Raw genomic sequence first — 26179 nt, forward strand, 5'->3', positions numbered from 1 at the left:
GTAGAAGAGTGTGCAGCACACAGAATAATCCTCCATCCACTTTTTGAGAGCAACATAGAATGGAAACAGAATTAAAGTTGTTTTTTATTCAAACAAAACATGAGGACACAATTTAGACAAAACCCAACAGTTTAACATTTTTGCGAGTGTGATCACGTGTCCAAACCAAATCAAGTGATTGGCTAAAAATCCACTCAGGAAGTTCTGAATTTAAAAGTAAAACGGATCCAGTCAATAAGTTTCTCCATCTCCTGATTCAATCAACCATTTATGGTTAAGAGTCAATTTGCTCTTCGGGAATAGAGACCAGGCTAACCCCTGCCACTGTACTTTCATATGGTTGTTCATTTCCTCCCCATGATGAAGCTCGGGGTCTCAGCGTCGTCCTCTTTTTCCTCTTCTTCCCCACTCTTCTCCTTCCGTTCTTCCTCTCCACTACTGTCAGAGTCCTTGTCTTCATCTTTTTTCTCCTTCCCCTCCGTCTTAGCCTTTTTTGCCAACAGTTTCTTCAGCTTCAGCTTTTCTCGCTTCTTCCTTCGCTTTGCCGTTCGCTCCTCGGCCTCCAGTTGGTTCTGCTCCAGTTTCTTAAGGTAGTTCACGTCTTTGCCCTGCTTCTCTGCCATTTTGTCCAGAAAGTCCTGCCGCTGGTATTCTCTCCGGCGCAGGTGACGGTAGACGTGAAACTCCCCGCTGCCTGCGCCCGCGCTGGAGCCCATCACGTCCCGGACGAACTCCGGCGGCGCTCGCGGGGCCCACTCCTTCGGCCGCTCCGGGATAGGAGCGACTTTGTCGGGGTTCCGCATGAGCCGCTCCAACTTCAGACGCTGTTCCTCCGCCGGGGTCTTGGGGAGTATCAGCGGCTGAGCTTCTTTCCCCCCAGATTTCCCCGGTTTGTTATTTTTATGCGTCTGCGCCGCCATCTTTAGTTGCTATTGAGTTCTTCCGTTCTGCCCATTTCACCCCGGAAGCTATTAAAAGCTCCATGAATGACTTTTTAAAAATATGTTTAATTTCTTTTTTTTTAGCAAATAAATTACAAAGCACACGAATGCAAATATGGCTGCTGGTTGACTTTATTTTTTGAAAGTTAATTTAAAATTATTTCTTACGCAAACCACGTTGTTGGCGATTTTACGCTCTGACTGGCGTTCGCTTTGGCCAATAGCAGCTCAGATTAAACTTTAGGGTCCTACAAGCCGTCCAATCCAAATCCAGATCCCGCCCATCAAGCTTGAAGTCGATGTTGTCCTGTGAGTTTCACTCATACAGGACCCAACTTGTACGTGTGCGACCTGTTTATTTATCAATACCGATAAAACATCGCAAAAAAACACTATGAACAGTTTAATTAGATCCACAGCTAGGTGTATGCGGTCCGGCGCGGCCGCGTGCTTACTCAGGCCAGCTGACGGACTTGTGCGAGCGGCCTCGGCCCGGTTCTTGTGCGCGGCGGCGGACCTCCAGAAGGACCTTGGTGAGATGGTGAAGAAGGACAAGGTGGTGGTGTTTATGAAGGGGACCCCGGCACAGCCCATGTGTGGCTTCAGCAACGCCGTAGTCCAGATCCTCCGGATGCATGGGGTGGACCAATACGCTTCCTACAACGTTCTGGAAGACCAGGAGCTCAGAGAAGGTCAGTAAGCTGGGACAAGTTGAGTCCGAACAACAAGTTGGCATCTTTAATAGGTGTTTAGCTAAAGGCACAGCTACTTAATCATTCAGCCAGTCTGTAAATGTCTCTCTGTTACGTTTGCGTCCATTTTAACCAGACTGTCATTTCCCTGAGATCAGCTCTGCCTCTCAGCTCTTTGTATTTCCAAACGTTTGGGTTTTTATCAGCGTCCTGCAGCAGCACCAAAGGGTGTGGCTCCAAGCAAACCATCCGCCAGAGATGAGATCAGAGACTTTACTGCTTTTAAAATCTAATTACCAGGGTTGAGAAGACAGGCATCGATCCAAGATTGTGTACTTCACAGCTGGGTTTGTGTTCTCAGGTGTTCAATCTTTTTATTTATTTTATTTTATTGTATTTTATTTTATTTTATTTTATTTTATTATCTTGCTTCTTCTTCTCGGAGCGGCATTTCAACTAATGTCATTATATGACTGTGGATAGTGAACAAAAATATGACCGGAGAGCAAAAAGTCCACTTAGTTGTACAAACTGGGTAGTCCTGTTGTTGGAAAATCTGGATTATTATTTTTTCCCCCCATAAGTCAGAGTGGTGTCATCACACCCTTCATTTTTTAAAGAATTGATTGAATAAATTCATTATATTGCAAGGATACAGTTGTACGACAACGTCCAAATATCAGAAAAATAAAGTTTTAATATTACCAGAATAAAGTTGTATTATTAGGAGAATGAAGTAGTAACTTTATGAGAACTGCAGCACAAAATGAAAAATAAAAATAAAATGAGGAACCTTGAGCATCTTGTGAAGTTGTACTTCGACATCTAGCTTACAAATGAGGAAATACTTTATCTTTTAACAAATTAGCATCAAATTCCTGTCAGTAGGAGGACACTGAAACGATTGTACAAGCGTCCCGAATTTAGTTTAAGAATCACATGAACTGATCGTATCGATAACTCTAGAAGCTTTTTCTTCCTCATTAAAACAATTTTTTTATCATAATTTTAAGAATATTTTTTCTGGTTAAAATTGTAGCCTAGCCCTGATACGCCGTTGTACAACTCACAGAAGGGATGATTGAAATAAAAGTCACTTTTTGAAGACATTTTCTGTCATTTGTATTTTATTTTTTAGAAAAGAACCCGTTTAAAATTGGTTCTGGTATAACAAAAAAAAAAAAATAGTAATAGATTTTATTTTTAAACTTGATCCTAACCAAAGCTCTCCATCGTGACTCAGAAGCATCCTACCTCCTTCCTCCATTGTTCCCTTGGTGACTGATCTCCTTGTTTCTGTCTGGACTTTGATCCGTAACAACAGGAGTCAAAGTGTTCTCCAACTGGCCCACCATCCCTCAGGTCTACTTCAACGGCGAGTTCGTGGGAGGCTGCGACATCCTGCTCCAGATGCACCAGAACGGCGACCTGGTGGACGAGCTGAAGAAGCTCGGCATCCGCTCGGCTCTGCTGGACGCCGAGAAGGAATCCAAGTAGGAAAGAAAAAGAGAAAAAAGGAGAGAGAGCGTAACAAACATCAAAGGAATGAGAAGACAGAAAACGCATTCATCAGGTTCACACTTCCTCCTGATCTCTGGCTACACTTCCAATGATTAGAGATGAATCAGCTATCCAGGTAGATTGAATACATTATGCAGCCTGTTTACTGCTAATAAAAACGACGGCGTGTTAGGGTGATTGTAGATAAAAGCTGAGAAAGAAAGCTCATTCTGAGACTGATCTCGGACATTTTCTAGGAAAAAAACTCAGAAAATTGCAGCTTTTCTAGATTAACCTTTGATTTTCTGAAAAACCTCAGAAATTCCGAGATCAATCTCACAAGTTGTCTTAAAAGAACCCCCATCAAATTTCTGAATTTGAAGTCAAAAATCAGAAATTTGCACAAAAAAAAATTTCTGAAAAATTTCTGAGATTAATCTCAAAATGTATTCCTTTTTTCTCTCTATCATGTCCTTAATATGGCATCGTAAACAAACACTTTAAAGTTTTTTTTTTTTTTTTTATGCATTACAATCAGAGCCTTTTGCACCAATCCAAAAATAATACAAATCATATCGGCTTTAAAGTTCCTATTTGTTTTTTGTTTTTGTTTTTTACCTAATTTTGCCAAATCAAAATGGTTAATTCCTTTGGGTAACGTTTAAAGGAACAGAGTTCTGTATCAACTTCGCCACGGTTTCCTGCCATGTTACCTTCAGAAATCTGGACTACCTCTTCTCCACATTTGGTTCTCCCTAAATTCAGACTGATTTCAGTTCAAAATGATGTCGACACACTTAAAACCTTCCAGATGCACTGCCTGTAGCTCCACTACGTAAAGAGGGAACAGGGATTAATATGCATTATAATAAAAAAAAAATCCAACCTGTTTGCTCTTTTTGCTGTGATTTATATACAAAGTCTACCAACTGTGTTTTTCTGCTGAAATCCGCTGAGACGCACCAAACACACTTTGCCTCCTTTTCTTCTTCTTCTCTGACTTATTTCCTGCCCTGCTGGACAAACTGAGGCAGTTTGAATTTGTTACATCAGTCTTTTTTTTTTTTTTTTTTTCCCTTTTTGTCGCCGAAGGAAGAGTGTGTTTATATTTTGTTTTGGAGCATCCTCCAACAGTTGTATTATGAAGTGAACATGTAGTACACTGTAAGATATTGTACATTTAAAGCCTATTGTTAAATGTATTTTAGGAACATGTTAACCCTGCAACAATTAAATATTTTCAGACGCAGATGACGAGTCGGCTCTTTGTTTCTGGCGTGTCTGACGGTCACTTTTAATGTTGGACAAAGATAAGTTGAAAAGGCTGTTTTTACATTATTATTGATTTATGCGTGAGTAAACTATCCAAACTAGTCTACTAACTATTCCCTGTATTATTAATTTATGAATAAACTGAGATTAGCTCAGATCTCAAGAGTATTACTGAGCTAAGTTTTGAAATTAAGAGTATTGTTTGTCATCAATAGTCCAGTGAGATAAATCTGCCCAAATTGATCCCCAAAATCAACAGCTGCCTTATTGCAATAGTATGTTCTCATGTTTTTCCTGTTTTGAAGAGTAGCAGTGTTTTTGGTGATTTTTTTACTCTGTAGATAGTTTTTTTTCTTTCTTTTTTTGAGGGCAAGTTAACACAAGTAGCTATTTTAGATGCATCTTTAGAGAATTAACAAACGTCTGTCTCACTCCAGTGGCAGGATCTCTTGACTTTCCCATCTTGAGTAGTTGAAACAGAATGGAGACGGTGAGAAACAGGAAGTTGTGTAGATAATTAAAAATGCTCCACTTCTGCTTATTTTCTAGGAATTGTTCTGGCGTTGCACACATTGCATCATTAGTTGTAATATTTAAAACAATTACGTCTTAATGTGGGAGTTTTTTTTCTTCTTCTTGCTTCACGAATGAATTTACTCCAGTTAAAGGTTTGATTTTTATGAATGTTCAATGTGACATTATTTTACTGCAATAAGCCTTTGATTGTGAAGCCTGCTGTAGACGTTAAGGAAACAAAACAGCTGTGCTGGTTTGCTCCAGCTTGTCTGGAACAGATGGTGTTCACAGCTCTCTTATTTTTTTTCTTCAGATAAAAGTGCTAAACATTCTTGTTCTGTGTTATTTTATCTATTATGACAGGAAAAATGTGCTGTTTTTGCTTGCTCATCTGATCTGAACCGTCAGCCTTTAATGTAGAATAACAAAACCGAAACACTAAAAACTGAAGGAGGGCATCTCTTGCAGATTGTTCCTTTGTAGATCCAGAAGTCACCAAATTTAGAGAGAATGCAGAGCTAAAAGGAAATCACTTCAGAGCTGAGGAATAAAAAATACATAATGCATGGTAAAAGTATTCATACCCTTGAACTTTTCCACATTTTAAGACTTTACAAGATTTAACGTGACACACAAAGTAGTTCATACTAAGCAAAATTTGGTTTTCGGTCCTTCAATTCCAACTATTGAAGTGGATCAGTACAATGCCGCCTAACCATGCAAAGTAAAAGGTTTGTGGGGTCTAATGGATCCCATCTCTTTAGGCCATGGGAGGATTGATGCATTTCTAATATTGTATAAAACAGGTTTAAGTGGAAAATCTGCAGAATGTGCCAATTTACTTCCAGTGCTAATTGTTAGCTCCAGCCCTAAGCTCAACAAATTCAATTCTGACTCTTTATATAAATGTGAATTACCAATGAATGAAATAGCATTTTTTGGTTCCAATTGATTGATGTCAGAAGAAATTGTAAAAACAAAATGTGAAAATGTTGGCGAACCCAAAACACTGTAGTGATTCAGGACACACCGCACAAGATGTTTGGGGAATTATTTAATACAAAATAATAAATCTGGACACGTTTCATAAAAAACAAACAAAAAATTAAAACTACAGTTAAATACGACATCTCTCCTCCCCAGTCCTGTGTTTGTGCTGCAGCAGAGGGAGACCAGACCAGATGGACGCGCTCAGAGTTTCTGCAGGAAGCGCAGCACCAGGTCTCTGAGCGTGGCCCGCAGCGGCTCGTTGTTGTCGCAGACGATGTGCGTCCCGTCCTCCTCCAGCTGAATCAGGGTGTCCTCGGCCTGCAGGTGCAGGATGTGTCCGTCTGCCGTCTCCTCCACTTTGACCTCTGTGATCCCGTGCTGCTCGTCCAAAAGAACCAAACGCACAGGAATGAAAACAGCCCAGTTTTAAAGAGGCAGTGTTCTGTGTTTTCCAGGCACTTTGGCCAGTTTATAGCACAATCAAGTAGCTATGTTATAAAAAATGCCATTTATATCAAATATAACTTAAAAGAAATTTGCCCTCATTATTTAACACCTTGAAATTGGGCCTCTGCCTCTTTAAGTAACTTTTGCTCTTTCTGAAACTCCGCCTTCAGGAAGTCATCACAACATGTCTCCTCTATGACCCCTTTAACAACGTTTTTACCAGCATTTCACTGAGAAGTAGCTCAGCAGATATGCAGTTCAACCAGTTGTTTGCTAATTGCTACTGGCTAGTCTGAAGGAGCTGAGTGGGGGAGTCCCGGAGGAGAGCTGCTCTGTGAGCCAAATGCTCAGCTTGTAAATTGTAGGAGGAGCTTTGCCCTCTGAGGCGGTGCTAAGTCCACCCAGGTGTTTTGCTCAGCTGAATGGTTGCCAAGGGAGATTAAAGGGCTTCTCAACATACATGAATCAAAGCAACACTTCAGGTATGTTTTTGCGAGGGAATGGCATTATAACACCATATAAAGCTCTAAAAAGTTAATTTTACATGATACTGCCCCTTTAAGAGAACATTCACTCTGACCTTTTGCAGGGTGGCCAGGAAAGCCTCCAGGGGCACAGCTCCGCTCAGCAGGGGTTTGGGCGCCATTGTCACGGGGGGCTCCTCCATCACCCGCTTCCTCTTTTTGCTGGGGGCCACAGGAGGCGCTTTGGGCACCGACTTGGCAGGGTTAAGGTTAGGGGTTGGGAGAAAAATGTCAGCCAACTCCAGGGGCAACAAACACTTCCAGCACATCCTGCGGTCCTCACCTGCAGCGTGTGCTTGTTGTCCTTGGACTGCAGCACTGCTGACACAGTTGCCACGGAGACGCCGGGTTTAACCTCAGAGGGTACCAGTGAGTTGGCGAGCTAGAAGAGGAAGAATCAGGATTCTGGGAATTAAAACCCCCTAGAGAGGGACTCTAAATACTCCCATGATGCAGAAAATGTCAGTTTCCTCTGACTGACGTCAGTGTTACCTCAGGCAGGATGTAGACTCGCTCGTAGCGCCGCCTGAAGGGCAGGTTGAGCACGGAGCAGCGCCTGTAAGGCATGGGAGGGGGCTGCAGCTCCAGCATCAGGTCCGAACGGTGGGACTGCGTTAGAGGAGGCTGGGTGTACTGCTCCGGACACACCACATGTAGGGGCTGCAGGACAGACATGCGTTCGGACAGCTCACTTTCCCACATTTTGTCTTGTTGTAAACACAAATGTCAGCGTATTTAAATGAGATTTCATGTAACAGATCAACACAAAGGAGTGATTAATTGTGAAGTGGAAGGAAACTGAGACAAGAATATCATAAATCTGTTCGTGGTCCCACATCATTTTTAAGAGCTGTGGTATACTAACATACGTTGTCAGTCATAATCACCAAAATAACATTAAAAAAGGCTTGAATCTGTCATGAATCTGTAAAATATACTCACTATTTGAAATGAGTAACAAAAACCCTTCTTTAGGATATTCAAATTGTTTTGAGATGTGTTTGTTTTTAAATCTATAGGAGACTCTATATCTTCTTGGGTGCCCATCTGATGTGGTGTACCTCAAGGATCCATCTTCGGTCCCATCTCGTTTTTCATTGTACGTCCTGCCTTTGGGATCAGGAAGTACAATATTTCCTTTCCTTGTTATCCAGATGACATCCAAATTTATTAAGTTGGATGCCTCAGACTCACTGCAGCCTCAGTCGTATTGCCATTAAGATGAAAAAACACTGCTTGATACAAAACTCCCTCAGACTAAATTAAAATAAAAGAGAAATCTTAGTATTGGGAAATTGCGCCACTTTTATGATGCAACTTATTTCTTTGATCTTCTTCCTTGTATAGTTTCTCCCATGTCAGAACTCAGAGTGTTTTAGGACAAGTCTAAGCAAGTAAAACCAGTTTTAACCAGTTTTTATGCAATGTGTCAAATTGCTGAAACATTTGTTGTTGTTTTTTTTTTTGTTTTTTTACTTGCATTCATCATCTCTAGATTAGACGACTGCAAATCTATCATTAGAAGGAATCAGAAAACATCAACATCTGACGCCAGTTTTTCAGATCTGCATTGACTATTTTGTCCGGTTGCTTTTAGAAATGTTCACAGCTTTTTATACATTTTGTTCCATTCCAGAGTTACGCACTATGTTGTGTTAAACTTTCACATAAAACCTCAGTAAAAGTAACGTTTTTGTTTGAAAATGGTTTAAATGCAGAAAAGTTGAAGACGTATGAATACTTTTACATGACCAGCTGACAAACTAAGCCAAGTATTATCAAAGACTGGACTAAAGAGGGTCAAACAAAGCCTGTAGTGGAAGCTAGCAGCAGCTGATAACCTGGTTGAACAATAATAAATAAATAATCATGACTTGTATCTGAACCTAACAGAACTGCTTTCTAACCCATCCTGTCCTCGTTTCTTCTCAATGAAACACCTGCCAACTTCGGAATATTCTGTTTTTCCACATTTACCCACAATTATTTTTCACCATTTTACTAATGCAGAAATTCACGCAAAATCAACAGACCCCCCCCCATTGTTTCGCATTAAAGTTTAATTACTAGTTAATTGAAAATTTTCTACAAAAATGCTTCAGGTTTCAGTGACTACTAACTCTCACCTGCAGTTGGCAGTATTTCTTACTTCTACAACACCACTGCCCCAGTCTTATTAGGTTATCAGCAGTCAGTGATCGATGTGGCGAGTAATGAAAACCTGACTATTTAAGTTCTTTAAATAACACAAATTACTGCTTGCTTTTTTTCCATCATTGTTTTCTGCCTGTATGGATATTTTTGAAGGAGTTTAATATATAAAAATATATTTATATTTTTCAAATAGTAATATATGTTTGCAAAATTCCTTGCAAATATTTCTAAAGTAGCATCACAAAATCAGTCATTTTGATGGCAAAAAAAGACAAAAAAAAATATTACGAAATCCTATGGCCTGGTAATCAAAAGTTACGGTTTCTCCTACAGTTTCCCACATTTTAATATTCTAGAAAGCACATAAATTTTAAGAATGATGTGATGATGTGAGCTGAATACCTGCACTTCCTTCAGGAGCTTTGAAACCTGATGGAAGTTGAGCCTAGTGTCAATGGGACAGTAAACACATTTCATGGCTAATGGCTGGTACGGAGCCAGGGCATCCAGGTAGGAGAAATCTGGCTCTGAAAGGAAGAGAAAATTAAATAAAATCAGCTTCAAGATCAAGTTGAAAAAAACTTCTTTTTTTCCCCCTTTTTCCTCAGCGTCTGTGTGGTAGTTACCTGTAAAGATGACAGTGTTGAGGCTGGATTTGCCCCACAGCTCCATGAAATGAACCACATCGCCAAAGCGCAGTGAGGGGTGACCGGTGAAAACCACGCAGGGCTGGCGGAACTCGCTGCTGAAGTCGCCGTGAATGCTGGGATAGTGCTTCAGCTTGTTGGTCTGGATCAGCTGGAACACAGAAACCAAGGTCACCACATCCATTTCAACAGCTTCCTCTTTGTGAAGCTGCTGGTCTGGTAGAAAAAGTCTTTCAAGATCAAAATGTTGCCCATATTAAACATTATAAAAATGTTGTTTCTATTTAGTTAAGTTTGACTGAATTTTACATTCTAGGTAATAAATCCAGGGATTCTGCAGGTTCGCCAACTCAAATTTCAGACTTTTTAAGGTTTATTATGAATGGAATTTAAGACATCTACCAACACAGACACGTATGAATGTGGCCCAGACAACTGCCGATAAATTTCCACTTACTCATGAAAGATGCCAAAAAAGCTAGTAAGCTTGCTAGCAAGAGTTCATTAGCAGCTAGTTAGCGGGAGCTTCAACTATCTAGAAGCACAAAACGCAATAAAGATGTCTGAGTGGGACTCAAACTTTTGCCTGACCAAAAAGTCGCATGAAAACAAAAAAAAAACTAAAATGAAAAATAGAATATATGACATTTAATAGTCTTTCCATGACCAAATGTAATGGAAATGCCTTAGCTAACTAGCTAGATAGCAGTTAGTTAGCAGCAACTAAACCTTACAAGGGGTTTATTAGCAGCTAATCCTTCCATGACAAAATTTAAGACCTGTGATTAATATACCACCCTGACTCCTAAAATAATCACCTTAATCAATTTTTGCCCAAAGTGATATTTTTTCACCTAAAACATCAAAAAATGATGTTATTTTATGATGTTATTACCTTATTTTAAGAAGGTAACAATATTAAAAGGCCAAATTACTTTTTAAGATGAATTTAAGACATTTTAAGGCCTTCATTTTAGATACATATAAAGAAATGTGAAGACTTTTTAAGGATGTGCAGATGCCTTGTCAATCTAATGGATTGAAATCAGTCGCCTGATGTGAATGCTGCTCAAGCTCTGCACTGGTGGAAACTCAAGACAACATTGCTGGATCTTAAAAGTGTCACCTCAATTTAAACTTTTTGATCTAGAAAGCTGTTTTCCAGCTGTAATATTCCAGCATGTGAGGTCATACTGACAGAATCGTTTTGTCAGAAACTGCAGCATCATTGTTGATGCAGCAGGTGGAAATTACCTCTGCGTGTGGGAAAGGAGGCTCAGGAAGATACACCTTAGTTTGCTTATTATGACAAAGCCTGAATCAGAACAGAAAAGACAGAAATTAGAAGTGGAATAAGAATGATGAAGAAGTAATGAAGAAAACATGAAGAGGTCTTAAGGAAGAGCTGCTCACCACTCAGCAAAGATCTGTGAGAACTCCAGGGAGCTGTTGGCTACGGGAGAGATGAAGTAGAAGGGCGTGGTTCCCAGGTTGGCACTATCGATGAATTGGTATAGACACTCCAGCAGGTCGTATATCACTCCAGAGGAGTAGCAGGGAACCAGCACGTTGCCTCCCGCCCGGATCGTCATGGCTGCGGGGCCAAACCCAACAACAAGCTTCAGTCAGTGACTTAGATCGAAAAAAATAAAAAAAGTTAGGTGAATTGTTTCTTCTGGACATTTTTAAGCTACCCAGATTGCTGCAGAATTCTCCCAGCATGCCGTCTGGGTTGGCGGTGGGCATCTGCGTGAGGCCCGTCAGAATCAGAACATCGCTGTTCTTCAGGGAGCTCTGGTCCATCGGCTGGGAGGAGAAACAGGAAGCACACTTTACCAGAGCGCTCTGTGACTGTGTGGCTTAGTCTTTGTGGGAACATGAGATCGGCGGCGTTTGCCTCTTCCCTCGCTTTAAACTACACTAAACTCCCTTCAGTTTTGGTTTAAATTCACCAACACATTAAACAGAGTCTTCTTTTTACACCCTGGTTTTGTTTCAGGGTATCTGCAGGTTTTGGCAAGAAAAATTTAAGGCTTCTTAAAACCTTTTTGTTAATGCCACATTGAATGAAATTTAAGTCAGAAAAGAACTATAAATACAGGGAATGGTTGGGAGATTCTACTGCATTACAATCAGGCATAGCAAAAATAGACATTTCCTGACTCTGTTTGTGGCTCTTGGCAGCAGCTTTGTGTTTCTTATAGAGGAACAAACACAAAGCCGCTAAAAGAGTAAGACACCGTCTATGGCTCTGTTTGCACAGAATGCACCTAGCATCGTATGGGTTGACATCAGCAGGAGGAGGAATTTACCTGCGGGTGTGTGGTGAGGAGGGAAGAACCCGACACGTAGGACACCTTCTCGTGATGCGACTGGATGACCCAGTTGGAGCTGCCCAGCGAGTAGCCGGAGCTCAAGGGGGAGACCTGCACGGCTCCAAACAACTCCTGAACAACAGAGTCAGGGTAGCAAACAAACATGAGAAAAACAACAACTGTGGCCTGGAAATACCGTGTTAAAACATCTTACAACAGTAACAAGATTCAAATGGATTGTAATGTTTAGATTTATCTATTGTGGTGTTTTAGAATAGAGAAAAAATAACTGTGTTTAGTATCTTAATTTTCTGCAAACTTTGGTATCAGTCAGTCTAATTATCAGTGTTGTCTAAAGTTTAGCTGCATTGATTTATTTTTTGTCAGTATTTCTGAAATATGTTACAAAGTATCAGAAGTAGGGATGCACCCATTCACTTACTCACTTCCGATACCGATATCTGAGGTTTGGTATCGGCTGATCTGATACAGAAGAACTGTGCTTAAAACTTTTTTTTATTTTATTTTTTAAACACAGACATAAATGTACTGAATTACAAATTTATTTGACAAGTCTGCACCAGTACAGCTCACTTAAATACACTAAAATATTCACAAGCTTGGTCAAACATGTAAAAACAACTTTAATCTGTTCAGTCAGTGCAATTAGGAGAATAGTTGTTCCTACCACTTTCTGGGAATAGCCGACGAGCTGCACTTTGCTGAGCGCCGAGTTGACCTCCTGCATGCTGTAGCACCGTTTCCACGTCCACACGTCCACCGCGTCCTTCAGTGGCCCAGGAAGCATCCTGATGCAGAAGAGCGTCATTTATTTACATCAACTGGTGGTCTAATAAAAAGGTTTCACAACCCTGAAGTGGATTTTATTTTTAGTTGAAAAACAAAAACTAAGAAAGGAAGACCTGGAGCTAGAAAGTCATTTTCAAGCAGAACGCTCTGCGCAAGACTCCACTGCTGAAAAAAAATCATGATGAAGCTCATTTCAAGTTAAAATACTAACAGAGCATGGTTAAAAAAAGCTAAAAACAATGAAGTTTGGAGTTGGGAGCACCATGATATTTTTTAAAATATGTTTCAGCAGACCTCATATCTGAGGGAAGGACAAAAGAAAAACTGTACCAATATTTTTTTTTAATTATTTTTCAAAATTAGCAAATAAATAACCAAGGAAAGTGAACTGGTGTCAAAGAAATAAAGTAAAACTCCAAGTTAGTGATGGAATCCAACAAACCAAAGATTACAGAGCACAGAAGAGGCTACAAGAAATTGAATATGTTTCTTGTTTTTTTTTTAAGTCTTTGTGTGTATTTATTATTTGAGTCGCTGGGAGATTACTTCTGCTCAACAAAAACAGGCCACGGAAAATTGGGAAAAGCCTCGAGAAGCATAGAAAAATCAATTCTACAAAACTAGTTCCCTTTAAACTTTTTCCACATCTTTTGTGTTTAATTTCCCAACCTCTGAATTTCCTTGTTCTTCCAGCAGGTGGCAGACTGAGCTTTGGGAACCCTCTCCATGAAGTTCACCAGTTCCTCCATCAGCAACCTGCAGGGAAACGAGGGTTCTTACTTGTTAATAACTTCATCGGTATATTAAAATTATTTTACATGTAAGACGAAGGAGCAAGTGAGATTTTTAACTAAAATCTAAAGCAACAAGCTACAAAAAAAAACAAACATTCTCTTTATTTCTTGAATTGTTCTCTTTTGTCATTAACAAATGAAGTAAAAAACAGCAAATGATGTTCCATCCATTTTAGTGCCCTCCGTACTCACCTTCCTATCTGCAGGGTGGGCTCTGTGGCGTACACCGTCCCTGTGAATCCGGTGTGTTCGGTGATGTAGGGCAAGGCCATCATACAGTGGTAGTTGGAGATGAGGATGACGTCGATGGTGGAGAGATCCAGCAGTTCTCTCTGTGGGAGAGAAATCAAAAAGAATTAGACCAAGATGAAGAGCAGAGTTTGCCTTTTGGTTGTTTACAGTGATGTATAGAATACAGATGATGCAACAGTGAACAGTACATATTGCCTAGGTTAAGCCATACCCATGTTTTCTTCTAATAACAATCATCTCAGTTGGATTATTTACCTCAGGGAGACAGAACTCGGGCTGGGAGTCTACAAACACTCTGCCGGCGCATTCCTTCAGTTCCTGGGAGGATGAAGAGGACTTTTATTTAATCTGTACCTTAGAAACTATTCATGTAAAACTGTTTTTAAGCTGTATTTACAACCTTTCATTGTACATCACACTAATTAAATCCCTCAATCCTATAACTCCTCTTACCTTTTCCAGGTTTAAGCTCCCATCCTTTGAGACCCAGCCAGGCAGCTTGGAGAGTCTCGGACTGATTATACACAAAAATAAAATAAAATTAAATTTAAAAAAATATTTAATCAATACATCCCAGTCATAAACAGTTAAATCACTTTTTTTTTTCCTTTTTTTTTTACCTGTGCACCAGAGGAAGAGGCAGAAAGTTGAGGACAGACGTGGTGTCCAGTCCACAGTCCAGCATTATGGTGGTGGATTTGAATTTGAGAACATTGCAAGGCAGCGTTGGGTGACCGGACAAACAGTACTGCAAAGAGAAAAAGGGAAAAAGGGGACCAGTAGGCTTTCATGTAAAATATAACCGGGTAATGTCAACACAACCCCAGAAAAGATGCAACAAATTGTTGCTTTTAAAGTGTTTTGAACAGAAACAAGCTTCCTTTGTCATTGCAAGGATATGAAATATAAATTATAAGACTATTATCAAACGAACTGCTTCCAGTTTTCACTATATCAAACAGCATGGGAGGATCAGTGTAAGTACAGTCCTTAGCCTTGTTGTTAGCTGCTCGGCTAACCACAGTGAATGGATTAGCTCCTAATGCTACTTTCTAAAGCTCTCAAGACCTCTTCTCAAGCTGCTGTGGCATTATGTATTATTTTAATATTTGTGTTATTTACTCACCAGCTTCATTTTAAGAGAATATAGGACTGAAAAATGCTATATTTTAGCCCTCGTAGCTAACTTGCTAATATTTTGTGTTACATTGTTCAGTCTCCGCTCGTGATGTATGCTCTCTACCGCCCCCTGCAGGAACTGAGTATAATTCCACCAGACGAGCCAGCTCTTTAACAGGATATTATTGATTTTCCTGCCAGAGTAAGCAAGGTGGATAACCGAATCAAATTAAAGATTAATTAAATTAAATTCAGTATTTATCTAAACAATGTCACATGGGTACATGCCCTCTCTCCCATCGTTTTTACTAAGAACTGAAAACGATATTCATAGAAGTGTTATCACAGTAACAGCGGGATGAAGGTTTATGGCGTCTTATAACACAACTTCCCTGACTTTTTTTATTATTTGGGAACTGATACCGAATCTGTAGCAATCAGCCGGTGCGTGACCTGGCTGGAAGTACTCGTGAGCGGCGCAAGACAGCTTTCTCTCCAGGAACGGAGGCAATGCGTTTGCCGGGTGACACAGTCCTATTAGTTTTACGTAAATATGATATACATGGTTGAAGTCAGCGTCCACTAACGACCCTGAAAGGCACATATAAATGGTCAACAGAAACATAGCCCCACCCCGCTAGTCTCGCTGGCTTGTAAATGATGCGGAGCCAGTGTAAAACCTCAACCCTCCCACCCCCATGTAGCTCCCAGTTTTGCTCGCAGCAGCAGACTGTCAAACTCAAACAAGTTTAGCTGCCGCCGAGTGACTCATACAGGTGCGCTGTTGCTAACAAATGCCTGTGACCGCACAATAATGAAGCACAGCTGATGTGGCAACAGCCGGGGACAACCAGATTTCCGGAGCTGCCTCAGGCCTTGTTGTTTGTCGCGTTCTATCCATGATTTTGGTGTCAGCCGCTTAGCGCGCGGGTTAACTCAGTTTTTTTAAACGACAAAGGTCGATGTCTTTTAATGGAGGATTTGTGCAGATAGCGGTGAAGAGAATTTACGACTGGGCAAGGACAGGTAAGCACTACTTTAATACAGCGCGACCTTTGTGTCACGACTGAACAACTTCATTGATGTTGTGACATACGGTTTTGCGAAATAGTTAACAGCTTCTGACAGCGAAGTTACTATGTTACTAACAAAGTCAAGGGACTAATCCATGAACATTGAGACAAAAGGTTAAACATCACTAAAGTCTGCTAGTGATGTTTAAAATCCTCGTTTCCAGAACCAGTCAGTCTTTACTTAAACTGCCTGGTCGCAGTGTCACTATTTTCACAGCGCAGCAGGAGGTGACCGTCAGCATCCCTGTCATTTAATTCGGAACTTTAAAAAAAAAAAAAAATCACTTTAACACTTAATTTTTCTGATGTGGAATGACAGAACAAACATTTTAAATGATTTAAAATGATGGTGTATCAATAAATTATACCCCCGACTTCAACGTTTCTCATGGCTTTTTAACCAGATATTGATTTAAAAGAGTAGCGGCGAAAAGCGAAGGAGGTGGATAAAAACAATTAATAGTATGTTACATCGGAATACCGTCTCTACTGCCTTGAAATGGAGCCGTTAGCCTAACAGTCCTGAGCCTTTGGTCACAGCAACCAGGGCCAGATTTACATGGATGTGAGCCCTGGGCTAGAGCCTGATTTGGTGACCTAAAGACAGAACAATGATTTGACTAATGCAAATGAATGGTTGAATGGTAAATTTAAGTACATCAGTAGTTGGACTTGTACATCAGCGGGTATGAATTGATGCATGGCAGTTTTAATACGTCCACTGGCCATGTTGTTCTTAAAAAACTCTGCTGTTACTCTGCAGCAACTCCTTAAAGATTCTTGAATATGAGTCACGGCAACATTAAAAACAAACTAAAACCAATAAACAATGCTTAGCCTGGCAGGGACCAATTAAAGCCTGGTGGCCCGCCAGGCATATAATACACTGGGGGGAAGCCCTGAATTTTATCCGGTCCAAAACCAGTTTCAATAATTTTCTCCAATTTTAACCACCAAGCTGTTGGCTTGAAGTGAAGTTAAAAGAGTTTATTGGTAGTTTGATTTTTGTCTCGTCTTGCGTGTCGTCTAACCACATCTGTATCGTGGTCTTTTATCAGAACAGTGGAGGCACAAGCTAGGCTTCTTTGCCATGGGGAGCTCCTGCAGTAATCATCTGGGGATCCCTCCTCCAAAGGGCCCCAACCATGTGGGCTGCACAGACTTCATGATGGACCACACTGCACAGGTGAGAGACGGCAACAAAACCCACCCCATGTCCGCACACACAGGGCCAGCTGTGTGTCTGTGCGTTTGAGTGGGCGTTGGATTTAAATAGGCAAAAATGGTTCTCTGGTATTCCTCCAACACAGTCGGTGCCAGTCAAAGGCATATGCAAACTAAGCAGCCATTTCAGAGTGGTCAGACTGTGGAATACTTAGTTGCTTATTAGGTTAAAGTTTAAAAAGAAAACTTTATTTTTCACTTTTCTGCATGATCCAGTCCTCTCAAAAGGACAAAAATAAGCATAAATTAGTACAAATCCATTTAATAAATTAGAATATTATTGTAAAGTTAGTTTATTTCAGGAACTTTATTACAAAGTGAAACATTATTTAGATTAATTACACAGATCTGTTAATTATAATGATTTTCCACTTGGCTAATGAAAACATGACATTTAAAGTTTGAATATTACATCAGACTAATGGAAAAAAAGAAAACATTTTTAATACAGACACATACCCTTTAGTAAAATGTTTAATACCTGCTTAAAAATGGTCAGTTTCTTAAAAGAAACTCTTAATCTGACAAGTCAGCTTAATTTATTGAAAATAACTCTGATAATGGATAACTCAGATGTATAAAGTGAGCATTTTTGAAGATGGATGAAATAAAAGGAATTTTACCGGAGCTGTACTGAATGATGTCAGCTGGAAGGCCCTGGAGGATTTCCACCCAGGGCCCCAAACGTCACCGGACCGGCCCTGCCCTCACATACTTCAGCAAACACACAACTACTTAGTTCTGAGGAGGAAATATTTTAAATAGTTCCAGATCCAGTTGAATTGTTTTTGTTGTCCTGCTGATATAAAATGAGGTGTGTGTGTGTGTGTGTGTGTGTGTTTTAACAGGGCAGCTTCTTCCGGTTGTACTATCCCTGCCAGGAGACGGAGAAAGCCGAGAAGCCTGACTGGGTCCCGAACATGGAGTATTTTTACGGCCTGGCCGACTTCATGAAAATCAACCGAACTTGGAGCGAAAAGATTTTCGAATACCTCTTTGGTGAATATGTGCAGACACACACATCCTCCAGATGTGCATCATGCTTTCTTTTCTTACTGTTAGTTTTTATTTTTTTAATTGTCAGACTTAATTTTACTATCAAAAATGGCCAGATTAAATCCAAATGTTAATCTAATTTTGCTTATTACAAGTAGAAAAACAATACAAACCAGTTTGGCTCCCATGTGGAGAAGTAATTACCTCCCTTTTTAGATTACAGTGCAACTCTTAGTAACAACATCTCTTACAATTTCACAAACCAACGTTCAGATCTCACATCAGTTTTTCAGGTTTCATTAGAAATAGGGGAGCAAATTTCTAATGAAATCTGAAGCATCAGGGTTTCAGAAAGGCCTAGCTTAAGGGTTGAACGTTTGTGGTGAGGAGGCAGCTGATCAGAGGGGAATCTGAAAGCAGAAGTGAGTTAAAATTCACACTTGCCACTTCAGTTTCATTTCAGTTGGGATTAGCTCAGCTATAAACTTTCTTCTACTTTGATCTCTAATTTCAGATGTTTTACCAAGCAGAATTATTGGGACGTTAACAGAGAACCAGGAGGGTTTGTTTCTATTCTGATTCTTAATTCCACACTGTCGTCCGGTTTTAATATTCCAGGCTCCTATAAGATCCCCGCCTACATGGACGCTCCGTTTAAATCCAGTGAGAAGTGTCCCGTGGTTATCTTCTCCCACGGCCTCGGTGCTTTCAGGTACACACTGTGTGTAGGTTTTTTTCCCTTTACGGCTGGAGTTGCTGTTAACTGAACATCTGTCTGTTTTGTTCCAGGACTTTGTATTCAGCTATATGTGTAGAGCTGGCCTCTCAGGGCTTCATCGTGGCGTCAGTGGAACACAGGTAAACTCACCATGCCGAGCATAAAGTTGGCTAATGAATTTAGTCAAAGTGAACTCTACCTGAACTGACCTGACTGCTGATATGGGTCAGTTAAACCAAGGTTTGAAGAAGCCTCAGTTTCACTCAGTTGCTGGGGAAGGTGTTAGATCAACACGAGTTGACGTCGCTGTGCACTGCCAGTCAAGCTGGCTGCTACACTTTTCGCTTTCTTAAGAAAAAAGCTAATTTGGCTGTTTAGAAATATTTCCAGTTGTGAAAAATTCCAGACAAGCGCCACCCATGTGTGAAATCTACAGCTGCCAAACAAGCAGAAAGTCTTGTTAACCGGCTAATGTTAGCTTTACACGCGTGCTAATTCTATTAGCATCTACAGTAAAACCTGCATATGGCGCCCATATCCGGCGGTCGTTAGGTGACAGACGGGGTCCAACTTGGACCATCACCGGCCAACACCCAGACACAGGACAAACAACCTTACACACATACATACACACACACACACACACACACACACATACAAAACTAAAGTTACTTCAACTAATCAACATGTATCAACATGAAAATGATTACTAAATTTAGTACTTCTTTGTTTTTGAATAACTTTTTATATATTAAAGTAAGAAATTCTATGGGTAACATTAGCATTGTAATACTGTAATTAATATATTATTTTAGCAGTGGCTCCTCCAAAGGGAGCCAAAGCCCTGTCTTGATGAAAGTTGATCAATCAAGACATAAATGTAAAACCCAATTAATACATTTACAAAATATCTATAAATAAAAAACATGAAATAGTCACCCCACTGTTGCCAACGTGGCAACTTTGTTACTATATCAGTGACTTTTTTGTGGGAAAAATAAATAAATGGGAATTGGAAGGTCAGACTGTTTTAAGATGGGTGACCGGCCAGAAAACTACAATCGAAGCGTTGCTATAGGACCCTGATCAGAAGCAATTCTACCTCTGATGGGAAAAAGGCATCTGCATGTTCAAAAACCCATAAATGTGGCTAAATTAAAAATAATTCTGCAAAGGCAACTATGGCAAAAATCCTTCACTGATAAAGACTCAAACACAACCATACCTTTTGTACTCACTGAGTTTTCTTGATATATTCAACTGGTTTTAAAAGGAGACAATTCATTTGTCACAGCACACGTTTTTCCATTTTTAACTGACATTTTTTTTGTTGCTACCCTGTAAAACCAAAGCCTATCACCAATCACGAGTGCCTGATGACACGGAGCCCAGAAATACAAACCTAGATTTTGTCATTTTGAAGAAATTCTGTCTGACCATCAGCCAAATGCAGCAGAGAGGGCCGGCCCTCCTCTGCTGTTTGTCCGTGGAGTCGGAGTGGAAAGGGTGCGCAGACAATGGTACGGACCAGCTCATCACATTTTCTTTTCAGTATAGAGACAAGGGGACCGTATGGAGGAGAGCATAATGGCCTCGGCTGCTCTGTGAGGGAGCCGGGCCGGCCGCGGCCGGGTTGAAGGCAGGAGCCGCGTAGCCAACACGTGGGCCTGTCGTCAGCGGACTCGCTTTGTCACAAATCTGCGGCGCGGCTCGGGTGATTCAGCCAGCAGCCGCCTCGCTCCGCCTCCAATTGCGACAGAAACCCTCAAGACGGAGGAGAGAATGACGCTCACGAACGAGCCTGAACACGAGGGCCAAGCCTTGCGTAGATATGTGCAGATGTCAAGACAGATTTGCTTTTTAATTCACCTCAAAACAGGATGTTTCAGTAGACGGACCTGAAACCAAAACTGTTTTTCTAGTCCCATAAAGGAAGTTTATATATCTGCTTCTTAAGAAGCAGATAAACTTCTGATTATTCAGCACAATTATAGGATTGTGCTGAATGTCACCATTTCATAAAACCCTCTTTTCTCAGACTTGTTAGAATTAAATATAGTTACTGTTTGCCATACTAAGAAATTTAACACAAACAATAAAACCAAACATTTAATTAATCCCAGAGGGAAATTAAATGGAACTCGTATCATCCAAGTGTTTTTTCAAAGAGTTGTTGTTGATGCTGATGGCTGTTAGGAAGAAGCGTCTCCTGTAGCAGTCTGTGTTACAGCAGTTCATATTGAAACCTCTGATGTTGCTGTTTAACAGCGAGGTCCGTTTTTTCAGAAACACCCTCAACGGTCTCATTTTCTGCTTCTTTTTTTTCCTCCCCCCTCAATGTCTGTTTTGCGTTTTCCCCTCCGGGCAGAGACGAGTCGGCCTCGGCTACCTTTTACTTCCACGAGAAGACGGAACCCGGGCTGACACAGGAGAGCCGGCCCATGTCGCCATCGGCATCGGATCGAGACGGCCTGCTGAGGGAGTGGATGTACTACAGAGCTCTGAAGCACGGCGAGAGCGAGTTCCCCCTGAGGAACAAGCAGGTCAGTTGAGATCTGCCAAGTCATGCAGAGAGGGCTGGCCACTCATGGATTTCATCACTTCTCAATTTTCGACACAGAAGGCAGGCTTTACAGTGAAATAACCACATCCTTTCTCTATCTCTCTCTCTCTTTTCTTTTCTAGGTAACCGGCCCACCCAACATAAATGTGCATTTCCAGAAGTATTCATTTCCTTTGAATTTTAGCTCTGTTTAAATTAGGGTTTCTACAGGTTTCACAAACTCAAATTTAAGACTTTTTAAGACCATCATCAACAATAACATTGGAATTTAAGACCTATTTCTGCACGGAAATGTATGAAAGTCATCCAACCAACTGGTGAAAAATTTGCATAATTTATCCACCATGGACCCCCCCACCCCAAAAAAAAAAAAAGCTAGTTAGTTAGCTAGTGGAAGCATGTTAGCAGTTAGTTAGCAGTAGCCTTGACTGCATCAAGTCAAAGAATCAATAAAGATGTATGAGTGTGACTCAAATCTTGGCCTGACAGAAACGTCGCACGAGAAAAAATAAATAAATAAATACAGGACATAAAAGGAAATAAATTATATAATCCTGGTGATATGGTCTTCAAGTTTTATCACAATATTTTGCGTTACTATTGTAATAACGATAAAATGACTATGAACTATTTGTTATGTCTGACTTGATGTAATAAAGTCTGTATGTATGACTGTGCGTCAGTCATTTGTTGGGAAATTATAGCCCAACAAAAACAAATATAGCTTGAAAAACATTCCCGTTTGTCATGTGCCTCTTTAGGACACCAGTCACATGAAGAAGTGTGATTTGTGTCACTAAGCTGAACACGGCAACTGTATTTTCAAATTCATTGGTCAAACAGTGGAGGAAATAAAACAATCAGCTGTGACAATAAGGGCATGTTTGATCGATTTTAAGCATTAATTGGAATTTATAGCAACAAGAATAAATCAGAATTCTTAAGATAAACGAAACAATAAATGCCCACCCCTGCCTGTGATTGACATCTTAAAGGCCAACATACTTTTAAAAAAATAATTTCAGACATTTTAAGGCCTTAATTTTAGACTTTTTAAGGACATCCTGTAAAAGACAAAAGGGTAAAAACTTGAGTTTCTGGGAGAAAAACAAATTTGGCAGAAATAGTGGTTCTACCAACTAGAATCGGAGTGTTTAAATACAAATGAACACTTTAAGGATTTTTATTGCCTGAGAATTCTGAAAACCATGTAGCATTTTGCTCTCACTTCACACTTTAACACTATTTAAGATGGGAAACACAGAGAGAGGTGTGCGGTTATAATGCAACAAAGTAGGAGCATGAAGCTCTATGATACTTATTTAATTTGATCCGATCCCATTTTGTTCCCGTTTCCAGGTGAAGCAACGAGCCGACGAATGCATCCTGGCTCTGGATAAACTCACCCAGATGAACTCTGGAGTAGCGGTGCAGAACGTCCTGCAGACGCCGTTCGACTACACAACGCTGGAGGTAATGCTAATGTAGCTATGGCAACAGAAAGAGATGCGTATATTCTAGCAGATGAAATATTGGATCTTGCTGTATCTTTTGCAGCTGCATGTTAAAGCAACTTCATTTAAAGGGGCATCCTAGCTAGCTGCTGCTCTGATAATAGTGTTAGCTTAGAAAGTTAGCAAAGTTGGTAATTTTGTGGGATATCTTCCAAAATAAGCCACCTTCTGGTGTCAGATCTACAATAAAGGCAGCAGCTATAACATTATTACTCACATGAATTCATATGTAATGGAAAAAATAAATTTTAAATGACTTCCTCTCGTCTCTGTGGCACCAGAATTCCATGGACCTGTGCAGGACAGCAGTGATTGGACATTCCTTTGGCGGCGCAACCGTTATTGAATCCCTGTGCAAGGAGGTTAAGTTCAAGTATGTTCTCTCTTTACGACACACCCATTCCAGAAAGTCACACAATATTTTACATTACCGTACTCTTTAGAAGCAGCAGCATCTCTTCATTTTTTCATCTTACATACCTTCTGCAGCAGGTTCATTGAAGCTGGGAAAGATGCTAGAGGCTGCAAAAGGTTGGAGACTGGGGTGATGGTTCACTTTACAGCAAGACGACAATCCTAAACATGCAGAGCATAATGTTAGATTAAAGCATGTCCATGTGTTATTGGTCTGGTTAAAGTCTGAACCTAAATCCAGTTGGGAATATTCGGTAAAATTTGAAAAACTGTTGACAATTTTGTTTAATCTGATTGAGCTGCAACTATTATGCAAAAGAATGGGCAAAAATGTCAGTTTCTAGTTACGGAAAGCTGGTTTTATAATGTATTGACTCACTGGGGATGCACAGCAAATTTTCCTGATTTGTTGAATACTGCATACACTTTTTGTCTTGTGCACTTCTGCTGTGTTGGTTCATCAGAAAGTCCAATAAAAACACTGAAGTTTGTGGTTAAAATATTGCCGCAAGCTTTAAAACTCTGCCTTCCAATCAGGTGTGGCGTAGCTCTGGACGCCTGGATGGTCCCTTTAGATGACGAGATCTTTCCTCGGGTCAAGCAGCCCATTTTCTTCATCAACTCCGAGAAGTTCCAGTGGGCGGGAAACATCAGCCGCATGAAGAAGTTGGACTGTACTGTCATAGACAGGAAAATGATCACCATCAGGTACTGGGAGGACCCACAGTAGTCGTAGTGATATAATAAACCGGTTGTTAATGCTCTCATATTCCAACAGAGGCACGGTTCACCAGAGCTTTCCAGACTTCACCTTCCTGACCGGGAACTGGATCGGGAAGCTGATGAAGCTGAAAGGGGAGATCGACCCGGAGCTAGCCATAGACCTCTCCAATAAAGCAACTCTGGCCTTTCTGCAACGCCATCTTCGTAAGAAAACCCCCACCTGGTCCAGCTAAAAGCCTCAGTTCAATGTCTCCAGAACATCAGCGGGTCAAATTTAAGACTTTTTATTTCCACCTTCAATGAAGTTTAAGACAGAAAAAACTGTAGATATAGGAGGTGGTGGGGAATTGTGCAGCAGTAACTCAAATTTCTGGGATCTGATTGTGGCTCTTGATACCAGCTTCATGCTTCTTGTACTGCATATTGTCACCTTCTTAATATAATGGCCCAAGTCATTTTGTGCCAAGTGACATAGGCCAAAAGAAAAAACTAAAACTTATGCTATTACAGTAGTTCAGGAAGGTAACGATATGGGTCTTTACAATCTTCACCCTGTAGTCAATTTCTTCTTAGTCGCCTTGCCTCGTATGGGTTGGCAACAGAGACGAGCCAGCTGGTAAATTTAAACTTATCCATGAGACTTGATACAAGCTAGCTAGCAAAAGCTTTTTTTTCTTTTAAAATTTGTTTCAATAAATAACACAACTCTTTGCCAAGTGAAGCATAAATTAAAACATGACAAACCTTTGCTTAACTGAAAGTCCTACAAAAAAAAAAAGTCCTACAAAAGAAAAAAAAAAGGAAAACAAACACCAAGACATTTTTTTTTAGCAATAAATTCATGTTTTCTGCTATCTGGAAAGTTGGTTTCAAAAACCACCCAAATGTTTAGTCACAATCACAGGCAATGTGCCTCATCAAGCAACCCAAGTGGAGCCCCGGCACATTTGGTCAGCTGGTTTTACCACTGTATGTGCTGTACAATGGCTGCTGGAAAATACAAGTGTTCTGCTGTTGACTTACCATCCAGAAATCACTTGCAGTAATCTTGTTTGCGCAGGAGGCTTCACTACTTCTGCGTCTGGATACGATTCAGGGTTAAAGATGGACGGTTGTAAAGTTGTGCATCTGTTAAGCAGCCATTTTCACATGGAAGTGTAAACGTTGAGTCGGGGGTGTGGCCAGCAGCAAATTATTTGGATGTAACAAGAACCCCTAAAACACCTTGATTACTCTAAGTTGAACTGATCAGACTGAAATCTCATCATCTAAGAATGATTTGGGGCAAAACCTGTTTGAGGAAGCATAATAGTTTTTTATTTTCATGAATTTGAGACATTCATGAGGCCGACTTAACTTTACTCATCTGGATGTTTTTCATATTTTGTAGATCTGGAGAAGGATTTCAATCAGTGGGACCCTTTGATTGACGGACACGACAAAAACCTCATCCCAGGAACCAACGTAATTCTGCTCCAGTCTTCTATGTGAACACCCTGATGGGTGTCTCGTGTTCCAGAATCTCTCCCAGCTAAAGCCGGTTCCTCTGAATGAGGAGAATGCGTCGGAGAGAAAAGCCAGTCTACCTCATAAGCAGGCAGGACAAATCACCAAGTGTACCGCTGATTGTATCAAGAGGCCTTGATGTACAAAGGACTTCCTTTTACTGTTGGTGAAATCTTTTTTTAGCTTCCAGGTTCATATTTGTTCAGTAAAAACCAAGTATTTTAAGCAATTTGTTTGGATCTCGACTTAGATTTTTGTCCTAAGCAAACTGGTTTTAATTAGTAGTTCAGCCAAATAAAAAGGCCTAATTTTTTTAACACTAACGCCTACAGTAAGATCCTATGTGCTGCAGCTCAGTACGATTCCTCATGGGTGAATAGCACGTACAATGTTTAATCGCATACTGTCTATAATCTACGTGTTTTAAATAAACTTGTATCAAATAATCAGTGTTGTGTTTTTTTTCTTTGGTTTT

At 40.4% G+C, this 26179-nt stretch overlaps 4 protein-coding genes across 5 annotated transcripts; 2 read left to right on the forward strand and 2 right to left on the reverse strand.

Annotated features, from left to right (window-relative positions):
- Positions 1-74: 74 nt before the first annotated feature.
- On the reverse strand, positions 75-1229 carry prkrip1 (PRKR interacting protein 1). The gene has a single exon (XM_007568952.2). The coding sequence runs from the start codon at positions 918-920 to the stop codon at positions 345-347; it is 576 nt and encodes a 191-aa protein (XP_007569014.1). The 5' UTR covers positions 921-1229; the 3' UTR covers positions 75-344.
- Positions 1230-1279: 50 nt separating this feature from the next.
- On the forward strand, positions 1280-4382 carry glrx5 (glutaredoxin 5 homolog (S. cerevisiae)). The gene is made up of 2 exons (XM_007568954.2): positions 1280-1633; positions 2958-4382. The coding sequence occupies exons 1-2, from the start codon at positions 1336-1338 to the stop codon at positions 3128-3130; spliced, it is 471 nt and encodes a 156-aa protein (XP_007569016.1). The 5' UTR covers positions 1280-1335; the 3' UTR covers positions 3131-4382.
- Positions 4383-6087: 1705 nt separating this feature from the next.
- On the reverse strand, positions 6088-14989 carry ints9 (integrator complex subunit 9). The gene is made up of 17 exons (XM_007568955.2): positions 14981-14989; positions 14475-14602; positions 14308-14368; positions 14110-14172; positions 13795-13934; positions 13478-13564; positions 12687-12807; positions 11996-12130; positions 11378-11489; positions 11097-11277; positions 10938-10998; positions 9663-9834; positions 9439-9563; positions 7375-7542; positions 7166-7264; positions 6939-7076; positions 6088-6289 (listed from the first exon to the last, which is right to left on the reverse strand). The coding sequence occupies exons 1-17, from the start codon at positions 14987-14989 to the stop codon at positions 6113-6115; spliced, it is 1977 nt and encodes a 658-aa protein (XP_007569017.1). The 3' UTR covers positions 6088-6112.
- Positions 14990-15646: 657 nt separating this feature from the next.
- Positions 15647-26147, forward strand: pla2g7 (phospholipase A2, group VII (platelet-activating factor acetylhydrolase, plasma)). 2 transcript variants are annotated; one of them, XM_007568956.2, is made up of 11 exons: positions 15647-15999; positions 17105-17232; positions 18119-18269; positions 18885-18978; positions 19056-19124; positions 21353-21527; positions 22907-23020; positions 23343-23434; positions 24013-24183; positions 24254-24402; positions 25589-26147. In XM_007568956.2, the coding sequence occupies exons 1-11, from the start codon at positions 15936-15938 to the stop codon at positions 25687-25689; spliced, it is 1308 nt and encodes a 435-aa protein (XP_007569018.1). In that variant the 5' UTR covers positions 15647-15935; the 3' UTR covers positions 25690-26147. The 2 variants fall into 2 exon arrangements, with proteins under 2 accessions (XP_007569018.1, XP_007569019.1); XM_007568957.2 differs by having other exon boundaries at positions 15648-15999; positions 17110-17232.
- Positions 26148-26179: the final 32 nt, after the last annotated feature.

This window comes from Poecilia formosa, unplaced genomic scaffold (genome assembly GCF_000485575.1).
Source record: "Poecilia formosa unplaced genomic scaffold, Poecilia_formosa-5.1.2 Scaffold233, whole genome shotgun sequence".
NCBI lineage: Eukaryota > Metazoa > Chordata > Actinopteri > Cyprinodontiformes > Poeciliidae > Poecilia > Poecilia formosa.